Below are 23,779 nucleotides of genomic sequence, written 5' to 3'. Positions count from 1 at the left end.
TAAACCAGTTTGTCAATTCAATAGTGCAAAGGAAATAGAAATCTATAAGAACCATCTTAAATCTACATTACCTGTGCTAGCAAATCAACAAGCAAGGGATATGATACAAAACTATTACGATACCATTAGTAACGCTATTTTTAGAGAGCCAACAACTTACACATACCAAGAACGTTGTGAGATGCACAGATAAAAGATGGTCAAAGAGAGCAACATCGTGGAATGGTCAAGCGGGTAAGCGTAATCGTGGAAGACCACTAACCAGATGGGAAGACGACCTGAGACGAACAGCTGGCACGATCTGGAGAGATATTGCACAAGATAGAGAAGCATGGGCATCTTTGGAGGAGGCCTATACCCAACCCGGGGTTCTTGCCGACTAATATTACATATTAAACTATAATAAATATTAATATTACATATTACTATAATGTTCTGTATATACACGCTTATGTTAGGTTAGTATAATCATGATATAAAAATTTGTAAATAGGCAAGAAATAAAAGGCTTATTTATATAATAATTGTAATTTTATAATTAAAAGAAAAATAAAAGTTATCACATAGCGCAAAAATGTTTATTTTGCAAACAGTTTAATTAATACAATGCTGAAATAATGCAAAATATATATTTGTAGTGTTGATGGATCACCGCAGTGGGTTCCCAAGCCCTATGATCGCATTTGCAGTAAACATTTCATTAGAGGAAAAAAATCGGACAAAGCATTAAGTCCTACCTACTTGCAAACAATATTTCCTTTAATTTACAAGCCTCGAAAAGTTAATGTAGTTTTTTTTCCTGCAATTTTATTTGATGGAGGATGGAATCAAATCATGTCTTTATAATAATGTCTTTTGTAAGTCTTTAGTTTGACCAAAAATAATAAAAAATGAGTAAATTAATTCATTATTTACTTATTCTATTGATAAAATATTTTTATCATTATTATATTGTTTTTATTAAGAACTATTCCGATATTATGACAAAAGCTTTGAGGCACTTAACCTTAAAAATGTTTACTGCATTTCTTTATTTAATTAATCATTATACTTAATTATGTTTTAAGTACGTTGAAGTAAATTTAATAATTTCAATAAACATTCAGCGTTCACATTATCACCGTATATTGTTTATTATTATTTAGAACAATTATTTAATATCTTTTTTCTTTAACAAACTTATAAAACCCATGAAAACCACACACTGATAGCTACAATTAGTTCATATTTATTACGGCGCTGCATGGGCTCTGCAGTCACGCTCTGAGGAATACAGTTACAAGCTTTAAGCATAGATAAAAGAAGAGTAGGTTATGTGAGAAGGCATGGAAAGGGAAGTCAAATCGACCAAAGCGTTCGTAGTGGTCACTTTGAGCAATAATTTAGGCTATTGTTAACCTATTAGTATATTGTCTAGGATTGTTAACTATGAATAGATGACAGGTATCTAGTAGGCGTTGAGTAATATGTAAAACAAGTATAGTACATAATGCGTATAATAGAGAACGTAGTGTAGATGAGTAAATAAAGTGACCAAGAGAACATTGTGTTATAATAAATACGGTAGAGTTAACAATTCAGAAGTGGGATAACTGAAGGATTACCAGGGATATACATAAAGATATTTTAGAGTCGATCAAAAAGTGTGAGATTATGTTTGTGACATTTCAATAACAAAAAACAATGAAAACGGTGCAATTAACGTTCAAAGAATTCAAGGAAAAATACAGGCGCAAATTGGACTTACATTCGAACCCATCTATAGTTGACATTACTCAACCTGTTGGCATGAGGAGATTGAAACGACAATGGCCTTTAAACTTAGTCTTAGATTAGGTCTAATATATTATCATATTAATTGTAAAACCGAGAAGTTCTCATTGGAGTACTTCTTAGGCATCGCTCTTAAATATTGTCATTTTAGCTCATAGGAATCTTTATGTATTTCTGATTGCTAAAAAAATGAGTCTAAAAAGAAAACAATATGAATAAGCTACAAGAGTTATACAAAATATATTTGGAAAGCAAACGCCGAGAAGAGGAAATGATGAAAATGATGGTATCGATGGTTCGTGATGAGAGAGTGGTCTGGTGTAGTGCCCAATCATGAGGTATACAAAATGGTGTTGGGAAGCGAGATCGATGATTGTATTGCGCTAATAGGGAGAGAGTCAATAGGAGTGTGCTATGAGGAAATGGAGAAGGTAGATATGATGATGATGATCTAGGCGCATTAGAGTTAGCGCTTAAGGAGGAAATTGTTAGGGCTGAGGCAATAAAATTTCATTAGAGGCAATTGCTTTAACAAAGACCGCAGTAGTAAAAAGTCCATTAGTGAACAGTCCAATGGTGAAGAGTCCATTAGTGAACAGTCCAATCGTGAAGAATCCTGTCGTAATCGTGAAGAGCCCAATAGTGAAGAGTCCATTAGTGATGAGTCCAATCATAGATAAGTAAACATTATGTCCAATGGTGAAGAGTCCAATCGTGAATCCTGATGTAATCGTGAAGAGCCCAATAATGAAGAGTCCAATTGTGAAGAATCCTGTGAAGAGCCCAAAGGTGAAGAGTCCAATCGTGAAGAATCCTATTGTAATCGTGAAGAACCCAAGAGAGAAGAGTCCAATCGTGAAGAATCCTATTGTAGTCGTGAGGGGCCCAATAGTGAAGAGTCCATCAGTGAAAAGTCCAATCGTGAAGAGTCGAGTTGCACTTGTGAAGAGTCATCGAGTTGTGAAGAGTCCATTAGCAAAGTGTTCAGTTGTAGAGAAGAGAAGGAACATGGATTTCATGCTAGAAGAAATAGAAAGGACTCCAAATACTACAGGGAGTGATGGTAACTCGGGAACGACTAAAGGCAATGGAAATGACTAAAGAAATTCGAAAACTACATTCTCGAGGACGAGAATTGATCAGGATAGCCGAATGTTAACTATGAATAGATGACAGGTATCTAGTAGGCGTTGAGTAATATGTAAAACAAGTATAGTACATAATGCGTATAATAGAGAACGTAGTGTAGTTGAGTAAATAAAGTGACCAAGAGAAAATTGTGTTATAATAAATACGGTAGAGTTAACACTATTATAATCGAAATTTCAAACAAGAACACATAAAATATTTGTTTATTTCAAATTTAAATAAGATATTTAATAATGAGCCAACTAAGCTGTTGTGTACTGGGTTGTAGAAAAACCAGCAGAAAAAGTGACTGCAAATTATATACATTTTCTACAGCTAAGTGGAAAGAAAATCATCGCTGCGGTTAGAAGAATAAAGTAAGTATCATAACCTTATTGTTATAAAAATACAATTCGGAGTACTATGAATAGTAAAATTGTTATGTTTAGTAAAAAGAAAAATTATAAGTCATTAAATTGTTATATTATCAAAATTTAATGCTTACTAGACCAAATTGTTGTGCAAACAATGTGAATAATACAAGGCTGAAATAATGAAAAATATATATTTGTATATTGTATATTGATTATGTATAACTATTATCTATATATTAATTACATTTTATTATATAATAATTGTAATTTTATGATTAAAAGAAAAATAAAAGTTATCACATAGCGCTAAAATGTTTATTTTGCAAACAGTTTAATTAATACAATGCTGAAATAATTCAAAATATATTTATATTTATATATATATATATATATATATATATATATACATATATTTGTAGTGTTGATGGATCTGGATGGATCACCGTGTCACACTTCCTTTATCTATGCACCGTGGGTTCCCAAGCCTTATGATCGCATTTGCAATGAATCGGACGATTATGTCCTACCTACTTGTCAACAATATTCCCTTCAATTTACAAATCGCGAATAATGTCTAAGTCTTTAGTTTGACCAAAAATGAAAGAAAAATTACTCATAAATGAATTTTAATTCTTGGAATTTAGTTTTCTCTCAATTTTGTGGAATTTAACTTTCCAAAATTGTGCATTATTTGTCATTTATTCTAATTATACTATTCCATTATCTATCTATAGTATATACTCTAATTAGTACATACTTAGACTTTATACTTTTCTATTCTAATTTTTTAACTTTTTAATATATTATTTAATCATTAAGAAATTAATATTAGTCCGTCCGTGTAAATTTATTATACTTTTGTAAAAGCTCTTACATTATTTCTGTGTAGTTTTTATATATTGTTAGTCATTAAGTAATTAATATTAATCATTCCTTGTAAATTTGTAATCTACTTGTAAACTTTGTAAACACTTGTGTGCTTTTAGTTACTTCAAATTTTAAAATGATAATTTTTATAAGTATAATAATTATAACATTTATAAACATTTCATTACTAATTTTGAATGTTTTGTAAAAATATGTTTGTAATATATTTGAAAATCAATTTTGTCCCAGACAACACAAGACATCCTGGAAAACGTCCACAGGATATCCACGCGCGGACATTCATTGTCCCTGCGATAGCCTTACGGATATCCCGCTTATCCTCATCTTATCCGAAACATGTTAATATGTCGCACCTATGGGACGTTCTGTAGGATATCCCGCGCGGGATATTCCGGACATAAACCGGACATGAATAGGATATAATTATGGAATTGTTTTTTACTTTTTAGATGAAAAATAAATTTGGATTAAAAATAAAATAAAAGAACACAATTTCACAAAGTAAACTTTTATTACAAAATAACAAAATCCTGAGATAATTTTATAACAAAATTTAATATATACAACTTTAATTCAAAATAACTTATTTTACAATATTAAAAATATAATTAATTCGGCATTCAATCCTAGTTCATGGTTGATTTTCTCTCCTGAAATAGAAAACAAATGAATAAATGCATATATATATATATATATATATATGAGTAAGTTCTTTAAGAGCGATACATCAATCAAAATAGACAGAGATTTATAAAATAATCTCTAATTCCAAATACATCGACACAATTTGATGTCATTACGAGTGAATATTAAACTTGGTTTTTTACATCTAAAAATGTGTACACAGCACAAATTTTGCACTAACATTGATACAACTAACCAGTCAATAATCATGATTTTTTTGTAAATAGGAAAAACATATAGTACACATCTCACAAAAATACCTTGTATAATATTTATTGGCACGTCGCAGCCAGCTTTTTGCAGCCTCTGAAACAGTAAACTATGTCTCATGCGGCAAATTTTTCAAAGCAATTCCTGGAATTAATTATATATTAGTTTAATTCATAATTTACAACACATCATAAGTATAAGATATATAAATTACCTGTGATGACATCGCAAGGCACTAGATCACAAAATTTATTTTTGCCCTTTCCTCGTCCCTAGCAAAATTCTTTGTCCAAACCATCATCAAAAATGGATTTTCATAGCTGGACTCTGATGGCTAAATACAGAATATAAAGAGAAAGTTTGTTTAGTATATGATAAAGTTAACAAATAAAAATAAATCTATATAAACTTTTGATTACCAATTGTATTTTGATATCTTTGCTCAGAAGAATAGCCTCCATAAGTTGAAGCTCCTCCAACAAACATAGTGGAGAGCATTTCTTCTTTGTTAATTCTCTTTCAAACACAGCATTTGATACAAAATTAGGCATGGCTGCTGGATAAGCTGGCAGGGTAGAAATGTTAGCATTAAATTAAAAATTCTATTTGTACTAGTAAAATAGTATTTCAAATAACAGTACACAGAAAGCTTTAATTACCATCGTTTATATCTGCCCCCCTTTCAATATGTTGCTGCAATATTTATAACACACACGCACATATAATTATATAGAACACATAATATTTCCACTATTATTACTCAATTTTAGAGTATTTTGATAAATAATATTAATTATTTATAACGCACGCTCATATAATTATATAAAACAAATAAAATTTTCACTATTATTACTCAATTACTCAAAAACTATGATAATTCTACATATAGCGTCTGTTTGATGACGCTAACCCCAACCTTAAAGGGCGCAAAACCGACGCGACGAAAGAGAAAGAGACAAACATATACGTTTAGAGGTCTCAAGCCGTGCGCGTACGGGAGCGACATGTTCGTGAACCCGTGCGTTATACCTGCTCGAGTCCTTTGGTTTTGAGACGTCCCGTTGCATATTCATAGGATATTCATAGGATATCGCGATATTAGGAGATTGTGAGGACAAGTGGGACATTCCCTGGCATGTCTTGTGCTGTCTGGGGTGCTTTGTATGTTTTGTTCTCATTTTCAATATAAGAAATTATTTAGGTTTTCTTGACTAATAGTCAAGAGAATAATAACATATGATCAGTGGCGGATTAAGCTATCTGCCGCCCTAGACCCTATGAAGTCAGCCGCCCTTTGTAATAGACAAAAATATAATTTGTTATTTAAAAAATATATTTTTATTTTAAATTACTTAGATACATTTTTTTATTTTTTGAAATAATAATTGTTAAATAATACAAATAAATGTTTATTAAATATTAACAATATAATATAAATATAATACACATTTTTCTAAAACTATAATTTATAGCTATTCGTAAATAATTTTTTTCTGGATTTTGTCTGAGTAAAAACATCAACAATATCATTGTAATCAATTTCTTGAACAAGTTGTGCTTCGATAGTCAGTAATGCTAAAGCACTAAGTCTATATCTTGGCCCATACTTGCTCGTAAATATGTTTTTACCCTTTTCAAAGTAGAAAAAGTCCTTTCTCCTGAACAATTTGTAACAGGAATACTCAAAAAGATGCGTAAAGCAATGTCTATATTTGGATGAACTTCATGAAGATTATTCGAATGCAAAAAATTATATATTTCTTGTCCGGAACGAACATCTTCCTTACTTGAAAAAGATTCTATGAGTAGGTGATGTAAATGAATGCATTCATTTCCTAATGTGTCTTCCAAATCTTCAGGATACTTAGTAACTCATCTGCCAATATTAAATTTTTCATAGAGCGTATGATAAGCACTTTTACGGCCTGCCAATTGAACACCTAAAGTGTCTAAAATTCGATAATAAATATTTATTAGAAAATTTTCTTCTCCACATAAAAATACTCTTTCATGCTCTTGTGACTCGTCTGCCTGAAATTTTCGGGTTCTTTACGATAGTTGTCATGATAATAGTTTTTTACCCCAGAAAGTGCTATGGCTTTTTCCTCGTATTCGGAAAATTGTTTATCTTTCATGTCCTGTAAAAATAATGCCAAAAAACTATACATTTGTGAAACAGATGATAAATTAGATTTTGAGTCTTGAAATTTTTTATTAGCAGCATTGAAGCGTTCCAAAATTGCATTCGAAACAAGGACTAGTATTGCTGTTTCCAAATGCTGTAATTTTTGCAGCAATACCCTAGCCTGACACCGTGTTGTAGGATTTTCATATTTGTTTTCAGCAATAAATTTCAATGCAATAATTGTGCCAGACCACTCTTTTTCTAATGCGTAACAAGCATCATGTCGAGCAGACCAACGAGTTTGAGAAAGGTTTTTGAGTCTTAAACTTGTATGCTGTACTAAGATCTCCTAACGATTGTTTGAAATGGTAAAAAAATGTATAATTCTTGCAGAGTAGAAAAAAGCCGACAACTTGGGTTACAGATTCCGCTGCACAAGTTCCCACTAAATTTAAGGAATGAGCTGCACAAGGAACGTATTCTGCTAAGGGGTTAGTTGCTTTGATTCTTGACTGCACTCCTGAGTATACACCTGACATATTGCTTGCATTATCGTATGATTGACCACGGCAGTTCATAATATCCAAACCATTTCTCTCAATAGATTTTAATAGAGCATCTTCAATATCTTGAGCCTTATGGACAGTATTTGGAATGAATTCTAAAAATCTTTCGACAATTTCGCCATTATCACGTACATACCTAATAATTATTGTCAATTGATCTACATGAGCGATATCAGACGTAGAATCCACAATTACACCAAAATACTTAGCAGATTGCACTTCTTTGGAAATATGTTTCAATACTTCACTTTGAACTAATGATATTATTTCTTCGTAAATTGTTTTAGATAAATAAGAGGTATTTCCACGACCGGGATGCGCGTATAATTTTAAATGTTCTTGTAAAAATTGGTCAAATTCAGCAAGAAGCTCGACAGAACCCAAAAAAAAATCCATTATGTTGATCTCCAATTCGTTCCAAATGTCCTCTGAATGGCAGCCCTCTTATGGCGAGAGATTTAACGATCGCAATTACTCGATATAAAACTTTTTTCCAGTATAAAATTTCTTTATCGAGCTGTTTCATTAGATGTTGATCAACACGACCTTGAATGACAGCTAATGTTGTGTTGACAGAAAGTGGCTAATGTTGGTTTTATGAAAATCAGAGTTTTCATGAGCTTTAATGCGCGCTTTTGAGTTCTTCCAATCTCGAAACCCTTCACCAGTAAAAGCGTTTACTTCACCGCTTCTACCAAATAGTAAATATAGAGCACAAAATATCGACCCTTTTTTTCTGAATATATTAACAACTCACGAGGTTGTATTTGAACAAACTGTCAGAACAAAATCTCGTTTTATCGTTTTAAACATTTCTCGAATTTTTAAAATCTGTTACATTATTTGTTGGTATACCGTTTCTAGTTATAAAATCTCGTGTTTTATCGTTTAAATTCCAGAAAGAAGGATCATCACTCAATTGAAACGTATCGGTTGCTAATAAATTTTCTTTCGCATCTTTTGATAAAAAAAATTCGACGTTGTTTGGCTTGAATTTATATCATCCAATACAGAAGGTTTTGGTTGTGCTTCTGTATTTTGTGCTGAAGTATCGTTTAATTCCGGCTAAAAACAAAAATATCTTTTTACAACTGACGTTAATATATTCATAATTAACTTTTCGTAGGATAATTTATTGTAATTGAATATATGTTATATACCTGTATGCTAAGCTAAAAAAGCTACTTTTTTCATGAAAAAAGCTACGATAGACAAAAATACGATATATCGAAGCGCATAAGCGCCGCTTAGCAGTCTCTTTGTTGAATATTGTAAATCTTGGTATGGGACCCGGAAATGTAATCAAAATTTGTACTTCTTATTTAAACTTCTTTAAAACATCTGACTATTTGATGCTATTATGCCAAATCATCATATATTATCGCGAAATGACATTTTCAAAACATTTTCACTTTATCAAACCGCTGAACCTGCCTTCTTATAAATTCATTTCTAAAAACTTCATTCATTTCTAAGATCTCCCAAAATTCTTACATATTTTTAATGAATATCCATTTTTACAAATTGTTAATATCAAGAACGATAGAATTGAGAAAAAATCAAAGCAAAACCTTAATAAGTCAATAAATGATCTTCTAGAGACTAACAGCAAATTCGCTGGCTACCAAGAAATTCTAGCGTTAATATTAAGGTTAAAACAATATGTGATTGTGTTATGTCACATTTCCTCAAGTAAAAACTTGCTGCCAAATTCAATACCTAGAAATTTTAAATATCTTTACCATATTCAACAGTAACTTTGATTGCTTTACGATTGCAGCTTGTTATTGCGCAGTTTAACATGAAAAATCTATGACTAAGAGGTCTGGTCAAAATACAACATGAAAATTTTCATTTTCGATTTTTTTGCAATTACTATAATTTAGCCTCCGGTAAGTTACTAAGCTCATTACATCGAAATTGACGTCGATTGACGCAAACTCGAAAAGCTCAAAAATATTAAAAAAAAAACGTTTTTTTTCAAGGTTATTCTTAAAAAAAATACTAACAAGTAATCAAAATACTTACAACAGATGAACCTAATGCATTCTGATCATAACTTACAAATTTTCTTGAACTTGTCACAGTTCTCATAAAATTAGAAATTTTTGGAATTTTATTCAGTAAACACTCTTATTTTAAAGATTCTTCTGTTTTCCTTTTACGATATTCTGCACCACTTAGTTTTTTTCGGTACGCACTCATTGTAATTGTAAATAAAATGATAAATTGTAATAATAAATTGTGAATAAAAAATCAGACAAACCTAACAACTTAGTTAAAAAAGAGTCTAATTCAAAATAATATCTAATTTAATTCTTTACTGGTACTGAACACAATAATAAAATTATAAGACTTTTCACTTAAACGGCTATCGTAAAACTAAAATAATTACTTCGTTTTGTTTATAGTTCGATCTTAGATTTATACAGTTGTTATTATTTGATTTCAGCCACTTAACCCCGTTCCAACCCTTAGCGGGGCGCGAGGTTTTTCCAAGAGTGACGCACTGTTTCGAAAATACTATTTTCGAAAATAAAACATTTTTTTTTTTGAAATTCTAATTATTTTTGCGATGCGCACCCCAATCTAATAAAAAAAATTGCGCCCTCTTTTATTTTTCTAACAATATCATTTCATAAATGTTCAAATATTTAACTGATATTATCAGACTACAAGCTAATATGCAATATTAGGTAAAAATATACATAAAAAATCATTATTTTTTTCACTTTTTATGTATATTTTTACATAATATTGCATATTAATTTATAGTTTGATAATATCAGTTAAATATTTGAATATTTATGAAATGATATTGTTAGAAAAATTAAAGTAGGGCACAATTTTTTTATTAGATTGGGGTGCGCATCGCAAAAATTGGAAACCACTGACTTGAACCCGAGCACTGCTCGCCAAAGTTATTGTTTTAGGCGATAAAAATCTAGTACAATGGTTCTTTATTGGGATATGTTTAGTTTAGATATGATAAGAGCAGATGAATTATTTATCGTTGCGTTAATAAATTAAACTTGAACGACATTTGAGATCATGAATAAACACTTAAAAAGTCTTTCTGGATAGCCATCAAGATAAGAGACATGTTATTGTTATACGATGTCTGTGTTATTTTTAATAATCAATGATTACACTCGCCTATTACGAGTTACATTCTATTTTATATAAAACGATCTGTAAATTTATAAAAAAATCAGGATTAGTCCTTGAAATAAATTATCGAGACATTTTATTGGGTTTAAATTTTTTTTGACATTCTGAAAAATTTGCCGCCCCCCAAATCCTGCCGCCCTAGGCCCGGGCCTCACGGGCCTATGGGGTAATCCAGCACTGCAGTGGCGGATTAAGCTTTCTGCCGCCCTAGGCCCTATCTGATCAGGCGCCCTTTTTGATAGACAAATTTTTATTTTTTTAATTAAACCATAATTTTATTCTAAATTACTTAAATGCAATTTTTAACTTTGCGCAAAGTATTCGTAAGTTATAGTAATCGCAAAAAATCGTTTTTTTTTGCATATTTTTACGTTTCAGACATTTCTGAACGTTTTGGCATACCTTAAAAAAAATTGTTGTGTGTGTGTGATATGCATGTTTTATTCCCATAGATAAGAAAGTTCTAATTAGTTTTTGGCAAGTACAGGTCTAGCCGTTTGGAAAATGCAGAACAAAAGTGCAAAATCGCAATTCAGTTTTTGAAAGAACCGAGAGACTGGTTTCAAAATAATTCAAAAAAAAATTACTTATATTAACGGAATGAATAATTACCTTAATTTTTAGGAAGGCAGTAATTAGCAGAAGAAAGAAAAAATTCGTAAACGTTTTAGCCCACAATCTTAAGCCGATTTTAAAAATTCAAAAACCATTCTGAAGATCTTGGTTCGAAATCGTATTCATTAGTTTTTGGTAAAAACCGGCCGGACCGATTAGGTTTGCGAGACGATCGGCCAAGCCGGTTGTTTGAAATAAGAATAAAAAAGCAAAAATATTACGTTTTTGCAATAAAGCCAGAAACCGATTTTTAAAACTGAAAAAAAATTCTGAAAGATTTGCCAATTTTAAAACTTCATCAAAGTTTGATAAAATTTCATAGTCAAAATTTGTGTTAAAAGTCGCTTTTGTGATGTGATGAATCAAAATTTAATTTTCAAAAACGCCTGAACAGATTTCACAAAATAAAAAGTCATTGGACTAAACTCGATAAATAAAACCGAGACATTCAAAAATTTTGTGTTTTTTTAATTTTAAAATAATTCGATTATTTGAAAATTTTAGGTATTTCAATTTTCTCAAAATTATGAAACCAGTGTACTTGCCTTTTCGGAAAACTATAGTTTTAAAATAATTATAATTATTTCTTCATACCATTAAAATACCAAGAACAAAATATTTTTTGAGTCATTCCAATCGGATGATCTGTACTCTCAAAACCTGCACCACTTTTGCACTTTCTGCGCTCTGTATCTCCAAAAATGCTAAACCTGCCTTTGGCATAAACAGTACGCTTTGCGGTTAAAGCCAAGCGAATATTTTTTGAATCATTCATGTCGATTGATCCTTGCAAAGGACACTTAAACTATCTAGTGAACTTTAAAAGTTAAAAATCTTGGTACGGAATGATTCAAAATATTGAAGACAAAATTTGTAATAATTCATAAATTTTTTATAAAAAATCTGATAGTTTGATGTGCGTATGCCCGATGATCATTTTTTACCATCAAATGACCCTTTTTTGGATAACCAAAAACGCTGACCATGCTCTCGCAAAATTTTCGATAGTTCTTTATTTCGTCATACAAGTAAAATGTGTCTTGAATTATTCAAATCGGACGCTCCGTTTTTGAAAAATTGAATTGGCATTTTTTTAACTCTTTGCCCTCTATTCCGAAATGGATGGAACTGTCTTTGCAAAAAACAAATCAGCACATCTTTCCGATATTATAAATCGAATGTCAATTGGCAAAAAATTGTAACCGCACAAACACATGCATACATCCATTTTTTCTAATATAAGGTATGTCAAAATGTTCAGGAGATCTTGAAGCGTAGAGATATATAAACAATTTTATTTAGGATTTTTTGGGATTATTATAACTTAGTCTTCCTGAAGTTGAAAAAATGCCAATTGGAGAAAGCATACCTAATTGTCAGATATTTTAGTTTAGGATTCTGTTTTATCCTACAGGCTTATTTAAAAAAAATATATTTGCATAAACAAACAAAAAATAAATTTTAACATAATACATTAATGAACAACAATTAATATATTATGTTAATTCATCATGGTTTGATTTAATACCGAAAATGATATAAGAAACCATCGAACAATTTTTAAAGCGTTTTATATATAAGATTCACCTTAACAAAATTACAAAAAACGAACAGATTTTAAATAATTCTCCAAAAAAGCTTATCAGTTTGATAAATATTGTATTAAATTTGATACATCAAGAAAAATATCAATGCGGCACCAACGAATAATAAACTGTTTCATATATGATGATGAATGATCTCTAAATTTACAAAAAAAATTCAGGATCTATCCTTAAAATAAATTGTCGTGACATTTCATCGAGTTTAAAATTTTGACATTCTGAAAAATTTGCCGCCCCCTAAATTGTGCCGACCTAGGCCCGGGCCTCACGGGCCTATGGGGTAATCCAGCACTGCATAATGGCGTCTTTCGCCTTCAGTTCCAGATAGCATCCTTTAGCATAAAACGCTATAATTTCTCATGCGTCATTTGTACCTGGCATTGCTTAAGAACTTTGATAGAGCTGCGCGCCCTTGTTTCCGGTTTTGGGGTCCGTTCAGAAATAAAATTTTTGCGATTTTTTTTTTTTTGTCAATTTTTTTTCAATATATTAGTTCGAAATTCATCACGTGCCACCTTTTATGTTGTGCCAATTTGCAGAAACTGATTATCAGAATAAATAAAAAGACTTACGTACACATTTACAGAATATATTTAAAAAACAGACAGAATTTTCAATAAAATGGAAGTGGCTATAGTGGTTGAATTGAGACTGCTTGTTCATTGCTTCTTGGGGTGGGTGCATTCGCTTACGCGCTGTGAGCGCTCACGCTTAAAAGCACAAATTTTTAGCGTTCGACATGGCCGATAAGCGCTTAGAATCGATAACCAAATTTTGTTCATTTTGGATACTGTGAGCGTCAATGATCATCAACATGGCGGCAACTGGCGGTAACGGTAATTGTGTAAATTTTATTACTTTCTGGATCAATCAGCTCAACAAAAAATAATTGTGATCTACAGCTTGGCATTTTTGCGGGATTATAAATAATTTAACAATTAATAAATAAATGAAATTTGGTTAGCATATACTTAATTAATAGTAATATTAAAATTAAAATTTAAAATTATTTAAAATTAATTAAATTTAAAATTAATTGATATTAATACTAATATTAAAAAATAATTGTGATACACAGCTTGGCATTTTTACGGGATTATAAAGAATTTAACAATTAATAAATAAATGCAATTTGGTTTGCGTATGCTTAATTAATATTAATATTAAAATTAAAATTTAAAATTATTTAAAATTAATGTTATTAATTTATTTCTTGTTATTTTTGTTATTAGATTTAATCTAATAGGGCTGACTTTTTATAGGTTCAGCAATGCCGGGCAAGGGCTATTTTCACTTGGAAATATATTGCTATCTATATTTCCAAGTGAAAATCGTTGTCACTGCTGCCTGACAACAGGCTACTCGAAGTGGGTATCGAACCCGAGACCTCTGATTCAGGTCCCGTCATTCTTAACCGCTTACCTACGGGCGAGCCCTATATGGTTTTTGTTGAAGAAAATGTTTATGAATGCCCCCAGTTTGAAGCCAATGATTACCAATAAATAAAAGAATTAAAGTTTAAGACTACGTACGTCGATAATATAATTTCTGTTACCCCCGAGAACATATGTTTATCAACGATTATAAATTTTGTATATTGTATGCAAAAATCTTGTTATCTGCGAAATTGTCACGCAACCAACTTTGGTTAAATAATTTATTAAGACATTCCATTTTCGATTCTAATTTTTAAAGCCAATATTTTTTTTTCTAAAATAAATATTACTTTATAATCTCATTTCTAAAATAAGTAAGACTTACGATTGTAGTGGCGGCAGCTTTGTCATCTCATTGTTCTACGCGGATGACGCGGCGTCGGCAAATCATATCGTCGCGATCTAAACTTACAACTAATTTTTGCTTTTTCAATCTTTTGAAATCAATTAATTATTTCTTAATCATTTTATTATTAAATGTAATAAAAATATAAGATTACAGTAGGCCCTCGCTTCACACGGCACTCTGGGTACACGGTTCCCATACTACACAGAGCTAAAAATCCGACATCCCTCCGACTACACGGACTTCCTATTACACGGTTTTTGTTCAACTGCGCATAAATTCCTTGCGCAAACTATGAGTGATTATAGAAACTTGATATCAAAAGGGTGTTAATGTTTAGACATGTCTGATTATATAATAGCTGTCTAAAAACACGTTTGAGCTGACTACTGCGTCGCGCCAATTTTTGAATAAAGTGTCAATGTCATAAATGTCATTTCGTCCGTATTACTCCTACTTCAAGTTGTATTTCTTAGTCTCCATACAGCACGATAAAAATGGTGCGATTTGTACCAACTCTGAGTTGGTATAGCACGGTTCCCATACTGCACTATGTAAGGTTCCATAGAACGCATTACGAATTAGCCTGAATTGTATGTTAAATACGAGATTCTTATAGCACGGTCCCCATACTGCGCGGTACGCACTTGCCGCGTAAAGCGAGGGTTTACTGTATATAGGTTTTTCCTATCTGTGTCTGCAGGTAAATTAACAATTGCTCATATCTCCAATTTTTACAATAAGCTGTTTACTTTTGGGTTAAAGGGATGGTCATTGTACCTAATCTATTGTAAAAACAACATAATATGCAAATGCGTCCAGTGCATCGGTGCACATACAACTATTATATGTAATAAGATGATAGTAAAATAGCTCTAAAGATTTCTTAACACAATTATTTCGTATCTTCCTATTGTTAGTTTCGAATATAATTCATAATCAGTATTATAACTAACGCGATTGAATAAAAGCCTAGTTTTCATATAGGTTGAATGCTTCGAAAGAAACCATACCCTACAATATTATAAAATTTAGTTTTCATATTGCGTATTTAATGATAATAGAATTAATTATGGTAATGTTAGATTTTATTTTGTTTCTCTGTCTATTCTCAATATTTATTAGTTTTGTAAGCTTTCATTATATATTATACGCGGTGTTAAATTTTTTTATATAGTTTTTATTCTGATTATAATTGTATATTTTTTGTAATTAATTTGAATAAAAAAATGTGCAATAACTATTTCGAAACAATATAGCGTAATTTTATTTGAAAATCGCTACTTTTTTATAAAAAAAATAATACTAATTTATAGTCATTGAGTATTCCTATTAAAATTATTATATTTTCGTTTCTATATTCAAAATTTGATACTTTTGTTGAAAATAAGTACTAATTTATATTCATTAAGTATTTCTATTAAAGTTATATTTTTAGTTCTAAATTAAAGTGAAACTATTGAAACTTCTATTGAAAGTCATCACTTTCGTAGATAGGTAATTATTTTTAATCGTCAAATATTTCTGGTGAATCACAATTTAATTCGAAACAATGATACTTTTGCAACTTCACAAAATAATATAATACTATTTTTTATAATATGATACTATTTTTTAAATAATGAGTTTTCTTTTTGATATAAATTAGCCTATACTAAATTCATAAATGAATACTTTCGTCACAAAACGATACTATTTTATAATTAATGAGTATTTTTCTTTTTAATATAAATTAGCCGATACTAAATTCATAAATAAATACTTTCGTCACAAAACAATACTATTTTTTAATTATTGAATATTTTTCTTTTTGATATAAATTAGCCGACACTATTATTATAAATGAATACTTTCGTCAGAAAACGATACTATTTTTTAATTAATGAGTATTTTTTCTATACAAATAAGCTGACACTATTGTTATAAATGAATACTTTCGTCACAAAACAATACTATTTTTTAATTAATGAGTATTTTTTTATATAAATTAGCTGACACTATTATTATAAATGAGTACTTTCGTCAGAAAACGATCCTATTTTTTAATTAATGAGTATTTTTTATATAAATTAGCCAACACTATTGTTATAAATGAATACTTTTGTCACAAAACGATACTATTTTATAATTATTGAGTATTTTTCTTTTTGATATAAATTAGCCGATACTAAATTCATAAATAAATACTTTCGTCACAAAATGATACTATTTTTCAATTAATAAGCATTTTTCTTTTTGATATAAATCGAATTTGCAATTAGTATCAAAAAATTATTGTTTTAAACTTCTCAAAATATTGAAAATGATGCTGATTTAACACTGTAGAGAGTTTTAGATTTCTCTTGCACTTATGTTTGATTTTAGTGAAAAGTAAGTACTCAATATTCGATACTGAGTAGTATCGATACTTTTCTCACGATACTTTTTTAGAATCGATACTTTGCCTCGATTCTTTTTTCAGTACTCGGTATCGATACTTTGCCTCGATACAGTAGACCCTCGCTTTACACGGCACTCTGGGTACACGGTTCTCATACTACACGGAGCTAAAAATCCGACATCCCTCCGACTACACGAGCTTCTTATTACACGGTATTTGGTCAACAGCCCTTAAGTTCGTTGTACAAAAGGGTATTGATGTAAATTTTGTTATCGACTTTTATCTTTTAGACATGCCTGATTATATAATAGCTGCCTAAAAACACGTTTGAGCTGACTACTGCGTCGCGCCAATTTTTGAATAAGGTGTCAATATTCTACATGTCATTTCGTCCGTATTACTCCTACTTCAAGTTGTATTTTTTGGTCTCCGTACAGCACGATAAAAATGGTGCGATTTGTACCAACTGTGAGTCTCTCATAGCACTATGTAAGGTTCCATAGAACGCACTACAAATTAGCCTGAATTGTATGTTAAATACGAGTTTCTTATAGCACGGTTCCCATACTGCACGGTACGCACTTGCCGCGTAAAGCGAGGGTTTACTGTACTTCTAACACTAGCCCTACCTCTGTGGCGTGAGCATATATGAGCGCAAAATATGTGCTACGAGCTACCTACGATGATGCTACGAGCGTACTTATGTGACACTCACAGCACCAAGTCGAACGATAAAAATGACATGTAAGCACGCTCACAACGCGTAAGCGTGCAACGCGAATGCACCCAGTGTTAGCACATGTTGTTCTATAATATTGCACAATTCCGAGAGATAGCATAACACATGTAAGCGTAACCTAGAATTGAAACATGTCAAACTACTTTTGTAGAAAAATATTGTTTTTGGGTTTTTGGGAATAACATATATTTATTCTAATATTTATTTACGAGATATAGATTAAATAATATAATACATTTTTATTTCTAAAGCCTTTTCTGGCGGAGCACACGACGCCAGATTTCCTAATTAGTTCGTGCCGGAAAGTTTTTTACCGAGCAACGATATGATAAATCACAATTTATAATCTTGCCCGACATATTTTACGATCTTGCCAGCCAGATTTCATGTTTAAGCTCTCTTTTCACAACGGCAGTATCCTTAACATAATTTCTTTCTATAACCGTTGCCTAGCAGCGTCGGAAACTGATTTCACAACAACTTCTGTCCTCGAAAATTTCTGCCGTATTTTACGAATAGAGCATGTCCTATTTGGCGATGAATGAACTTTCAGTGTCCAATAGGAAAGCTGTATTTTGTCACGTAAATATCAATACGTACTTGATTCATGTACTTCGATTTTGGAAACGTTCAGTTTTTATATAGTGAATAGCTATATATAGCGATGTGAAATAATTATTAGTTTTTGGAAAACGCAATTCAGTACTCTTAAATTATTCAAATTTTCAAAAAAAAATCAAATATGCATTTGTTTCAAATTTTCGTAATTTTATCTGAAATATCAAAAAATTTCAAAATTTTCAAAAAATTAAAGAAAAATCAAATCGTTTTATTTCAAAAATTCCGTAATTTGCAAAGATACTAACTTGCAAACAAATCTAAATTTTATATTTTTTTAAATTTCAAAATGTTTGAAATTTAAAAATAATAAATTTACATAAAACTTTTACTAAACTTTTCATAACCCTTTTAATATTTTTATCACAATATTAATTATCCAATAAAGATACTGATTTTAAAAATCAATAATTGTTATGCTAAACAGGACTATTTTATTATCTTTTTATTATTATTATTTCATTTAATTCTTAGAAATATGATATTAAATCATCTTATGGATTCATCCTGATCGGATACGATACTTGAATGTTTATTGTTTACATTTCACACAATGCTCTGTTGGTACACTTATAAGCATTAGTGTATTTTAGGCCTATAACATATGTATTGTGAAATTTACGGTATATATTTTTAATAATCTATTTGAAAATGCACAAAATTATTATTGATAATAAAATAAGTGAAAATATGGCGCAAAATTCTTGCTTACCTTACCAAAAAACTTGACAGAAATCCTGTTGCAAAAAATACTGGCGTCGCACGACGCCAGTATTCATTGTAACAGGATTTCTGTCGTAACGGGATTTCTGGGGAGAAAGAATTTTGCGCCAGATTTTCACTTATTTTATGATTAATAGTAATTTCGTGCATTTTCAAATAGATTATATATATATATATATATATATATACTGTGAATTTCACAATTCATATTTTATAGGTCTAAAATACACCAATGCTTATAAGTGTACAAACAGAGAATTGTTAGAATTGTAAACAAAAACATATATGTAGCGCATCTGATTAGGATTAAGTGAAATAATAATAATTGAAAGATAATAAAATGCTTCAGTTTAATATAACAAATATTGATTTTGAAAATCAGTATTTTTATCGGATAATTAATACTGATATATAAATATTAAAAAAGTTCGCATTTTTAATTTTGAGTATTTTTGCAAATTTCGAAATTTTTGAATTAAAACGATTTGATTTTTAACTTCCCGTAGGGTGAAGGTTTCTGAACATTTTGGCATACCTCAGAAAAAAATGGATCTGTGTATGTGTGTGTGTGTGTTTTATGTCCGCATTTTTTCATTCACGTTTTCGGGCGCACGGATCAACCGATTTGAATGGTTAAAAAAACATTCGATTCCTATTGATAGGGAGATGTGCTGATTAGTTTTTGACAAAGGCAGGTCTAGCAGTTACGGAGATAAAGAGCAAAGAGTGCAGAAAATAGAAGTCGAGTTTTTGAGAGAACGGAGTATGGGATTTGAATGATCTAAAAAACATTCAATTTGTAATCTTTGGAAGAAGTGGTTATTAGTTTTTGGCAAAGGCAGGCCCAGCCATTTCGAAGATGCAGAGTTAAATGTGCAAAAAATAGCAGTTTTTGAGAGAACTAAGCGTCCGATTTTAATGATTCAAAGAACTTTCTGCTTGTTTTAACAAAATAATTGATTTTGGAAAAAATAATTTTTTTATCAATTTTTTTTTTGTATGTTGAAAATAATTCTAATTTTATTTTTAATTTTGACTTAAGTTCTAATATACTTTGAACAAATGATTTTAACTTTGATTTTAATCTATTTGAAAACATTCAATATTTCTCGAATATTTCGTTACGGTACGGGAAGTTCCAGCAATTTGCTTTAAGGCACGATGCCATACACCCCACTAGTTTTTTTAATTTTTTGGAAATTTTTTATTTACAATAAAATTTCTTACATTTAGCTGAAATCTCGCTTGCTTTCCAGTCGAGGATACTTTTCAGGAGATTGTAGTGTCGCTGTCATAACTCCTTCGTGATTTTGGTCTAATACGCGTTTTGATACGTTAGCCAGTAATTGAATATGTCTCCCAGTTCCCTGAATGTGGACAGGAATTTTAGGGTCACCCCATGGACACTTATTGCTTTGTAGATATTTGTTGTTTTTGTTCGTAATCCAGTGGTCAATGATTTTTCTAAATAGTTAAATAAATGCCGAAGTGGAAGTTCGTTAAAGTGGAGAAGACACACAAACCAATGCAGTGGCTTCTTTATTTGAATTTTAAGTCGACGTAAAATTCCATTTTTACGCCTGTATTTGCTGGTTCACCATCGTAAAATAAGCCTATCAAAGAATCGAGAGCTATTCATTTATCAGTGAAAAACTCGTTCAATTTGAATATTTTACTTTCAGAATCTTCATTTTCCAATTTTGTGTAACCCAACAATTGGCAACTCAGTTCTTTTAAAATAACTAAATGCGCCCCTTTAATCATTCGTGGATGAAATTTACTATCGATTCTTTCCATGGTAATAGAATCATTTTTTTGGTCGTCGAATGAAAATGCTATTAAATTAGATGAATCATATCGTTTTTGTAGAGCTTGCCTACTTTTCTGTTTGTCACGAAGGCTTTTATGTTTACCCATAATGAGGAGTTTACCCCAATCATCCTTTACGCCCAGGTCTTTCATGATTGCCGTCGCCAGGGCAGAAGCAACTCTATCAGAAATTTCAAATCTGTCACACATTATGGCATAGTTAGAAGACTTGTATCTTGGACTATATGGTCCACGTTTTATATAAGAAGTATTTGTGAACTTTCCGAACTGCTTTTAAAGAGTTATACGCAGTTAGAATTTTCAAAAAATCTTTTTTTCGAATTTTCGGAATGTACATATATTTGAGTATATTCTCTAAAAATTTGAAGTCAATCCGATGACTACTTTCGGAGATGTACCTGAATTTGTAAGGCCACGTAAGAGCGTTATAAAGTAGGTAGTAAAAAAGAAAGTATCGGGTATGTTCAAATAAGGATGGGCTTACGACTCCGCGACCTAGTCAAAAATAAAACTGAATCAATGGAAAAAGATAAAAAAACAATTAATAAAAAAGTACTTTCTGCGAATAGTAAAGCCAATTATTGCATGTGTTTCTTCAGTTGTTGAAATGGCGGCTTACATTGCAGCTGCAATATGCAATGAAGGTACAACATCATTGTTACACATTATGAATGCATTTGGGCTTTTATTAGACACCGCAGCATATGATTATACTCAGAAAGAGGACACAGAGCGCGAGATGATCTCCGACGCGAGAGCGCTAGAAAGAATGGCTCGACGACAACACCAGCTGGACTTACTGGAAGCTAAGGATCCTACACAAGGTCCCTATTATGGCCCTAAAATCGATGATACCATAAAAGTTTAAAAAACAAAATTTACCTATGTGTAAACTACTTCTGAAACTTTAAACGCGTTTATCTCAAAACTGTCATTTCAGAGTTGGTGAGCAAGATTTCTCAGAGATGGCTCAACTAATTTGACTAAAATTTTAACACAATCTTTTTAGATAAATTCTTCAGGTATTGAACAAAGAAATAAGACGTAAAAAGTTTTTTTTACTATTTTTTTTGACAATTTACAGCAAAAATTTCCATCGAAAATGAATTTTTTTTTCAAATTGCCGCCATTTTGTTCAAAATTTTATTTATTTCTTCGTTCACTACCTGCATTTAACTATCCTTTGAAAGAATTCACCCTTCTTTAGTTCAGATAATCTAAACCGATAAAATCATGCTTACCGCCGAACGCCTTTTTATGGAGAACGTTCGGAAAATCATCTCCAGAGACGGTGCACATCCATATTTTGACACGAGTAGTACACAGTTATATTCTTCAAAGTGTGCTCTTTCAGAATTACTATGCACAATAAATAAAAGCTGTATCCACAAAAAATCGTAAAAAAAACTTTTTTTTTGCATCGCAACTGCGTATAACCTCCTTAAACTCAAAACCAACATCTGGAATATATATCTCACCTGGAGTAAAATCGCTAGTTATTATAGATGTGATAGTTCATCTTCATTTTTGTCTTATATTCTGGTATCGTAGATTTCCTCTCATTATGTTGATCTATCATAAACGCTTATAAATGTTGTGGAATCAGTCCGCAAAACACAGTATTCTTTTCATATCGCATTTGCATTTTCCAATATAAAATAAGTCTTTCGTAGATTCTACAAACTCCTGAAATAATGTTTCGGTAGACTTGCTTTTATTTGTACTTTATATTTATCAATCAATCGGTTCAATTTTCTAGCGATACTTCATTTATCCATAACTTGAATATCAATTTTTCCCACGTCTGAATCAATTTCGTTACCACATTTGGAGTAAATGTTTTATATGAAAACATTTTATTTTGTTTTGTAAGTTTTCAGCCCAATAAAAATAATACCTGATGATTTCCACACTTGTTGGAAGATTCACTCCTGTAAATTCTTCTGCTTGCCCAAATGTACTTTGATCTAACTGAAGAACTGAATGAAGACTTATGCAGATTTGTCACATTAATATAATGTGATCGAATTTTCGAGAATTTAATAAAAAAAATACTAGCGCACTCTGATGGAAATAAATAACAACAAACTAAACCCGATTTAAAAACCCCGCACAAACTATTAATGAAAATATAACTCACAATTTGAATTATTTACATGCCTCTTGAATACGGAAAGAATTAAGCAGCATTTTCGACATATTTACTCTTTTGCTATAGAAAAGAATAAAACTTCAATTTAAGTCAAAATGAAATTGATCCGATGTGTACTGAAATGACATGTTGATAGTACGACAGTGACAAAATTGGCTTTCTAAATTTCGTTTCTGGTATTAATGTCCAAGATGCACCAAGTCCAAGAAGTACGGTAAAGTGATAAAGACGCAAAAAAGGCATTGTTGATGCAAAACCGATGAATAAAAACACATGAGATTCCATTGAGTAAAAATTTATCAAATTTAACAGTTCATGACACTCAAAAGGTCTGGGATTTCTTCGAAACTCAATGTATGGTTCTCATAGAAGAAAAAGTGTGTCGTCGCTCTGGCGTCCGCGATTCGCCTTTGAAAA

At 30.9% G+C, this 23,779-nt stretch overlaps 1 protein-coding gene and 1 long non-coding RNA gene across 2 annotated transcripts; both read right to left on the bottom strand.

Moving 5' to 3' along the window:
* Nucleotides 1-4,765: 4,765 nt before the first annotated feature.
* Nucleotides 4,766-5,859, bottom strand: LOC113368203. The gene is made up of 5 exons (XR_003366357.1): nucleotides 5,717-5,859; nucleotides 5,477-5,622; nucleotides 5,272-5,391; nucleotides 5,108-5,201; nucleotides 4,766-4,813 (listed from the first exon to the last, which is right to left on the bottom strand). It is a non-coding gene; the product is annotated as an uncharacterized LOC113368203 (long non-coding RNA).
* A 1,171-nt stretch (nucleotides 5,860-7,030) lies between these two features.
* LOC113367218 lies at nucleotides 7,031-8,144 on the bottom strand. The gene is made up of 2 exons (XM_026608847.1): nucleotides 7,605-8,144; nucleotides 7,031-7,531 (listed from the first exon to the last, which is right to left on the bottom strand). The coding sequence occupies exons 1-2, from the start codon at nucleotides 8,142-8,144 to the stop codon at nucleotides 7,031-7,033; spliced, it is 1,041 nt and encodes a 346-aa protein (XP_026464632.1).
* Between the last annotated feature and the right edge of the window lie 15,635 nt (nucleotides 8,145-23,779).

Source organism: Ctenocephalides felis, unplaced genomic scaffold, assembly GCF_003426905.1.
Source record: "Ctenocephalides felis isolate EL2017-DRISC unplaced genomic scaffold, ASM342690v1 CF-g0.4_SCAFFOLD_01170, whole genome shotgun sequence".
NCBI classification, from domain to species: Eukaryota; Metazoa; Arthropoda; class Insecta; order Siphonaptera; family Pulicidae; genus Ctenocephalides; species Ctenocephalides felis.
This window is presented reverse-complemented; position numbering and strand designations above follow the sequence as displayed.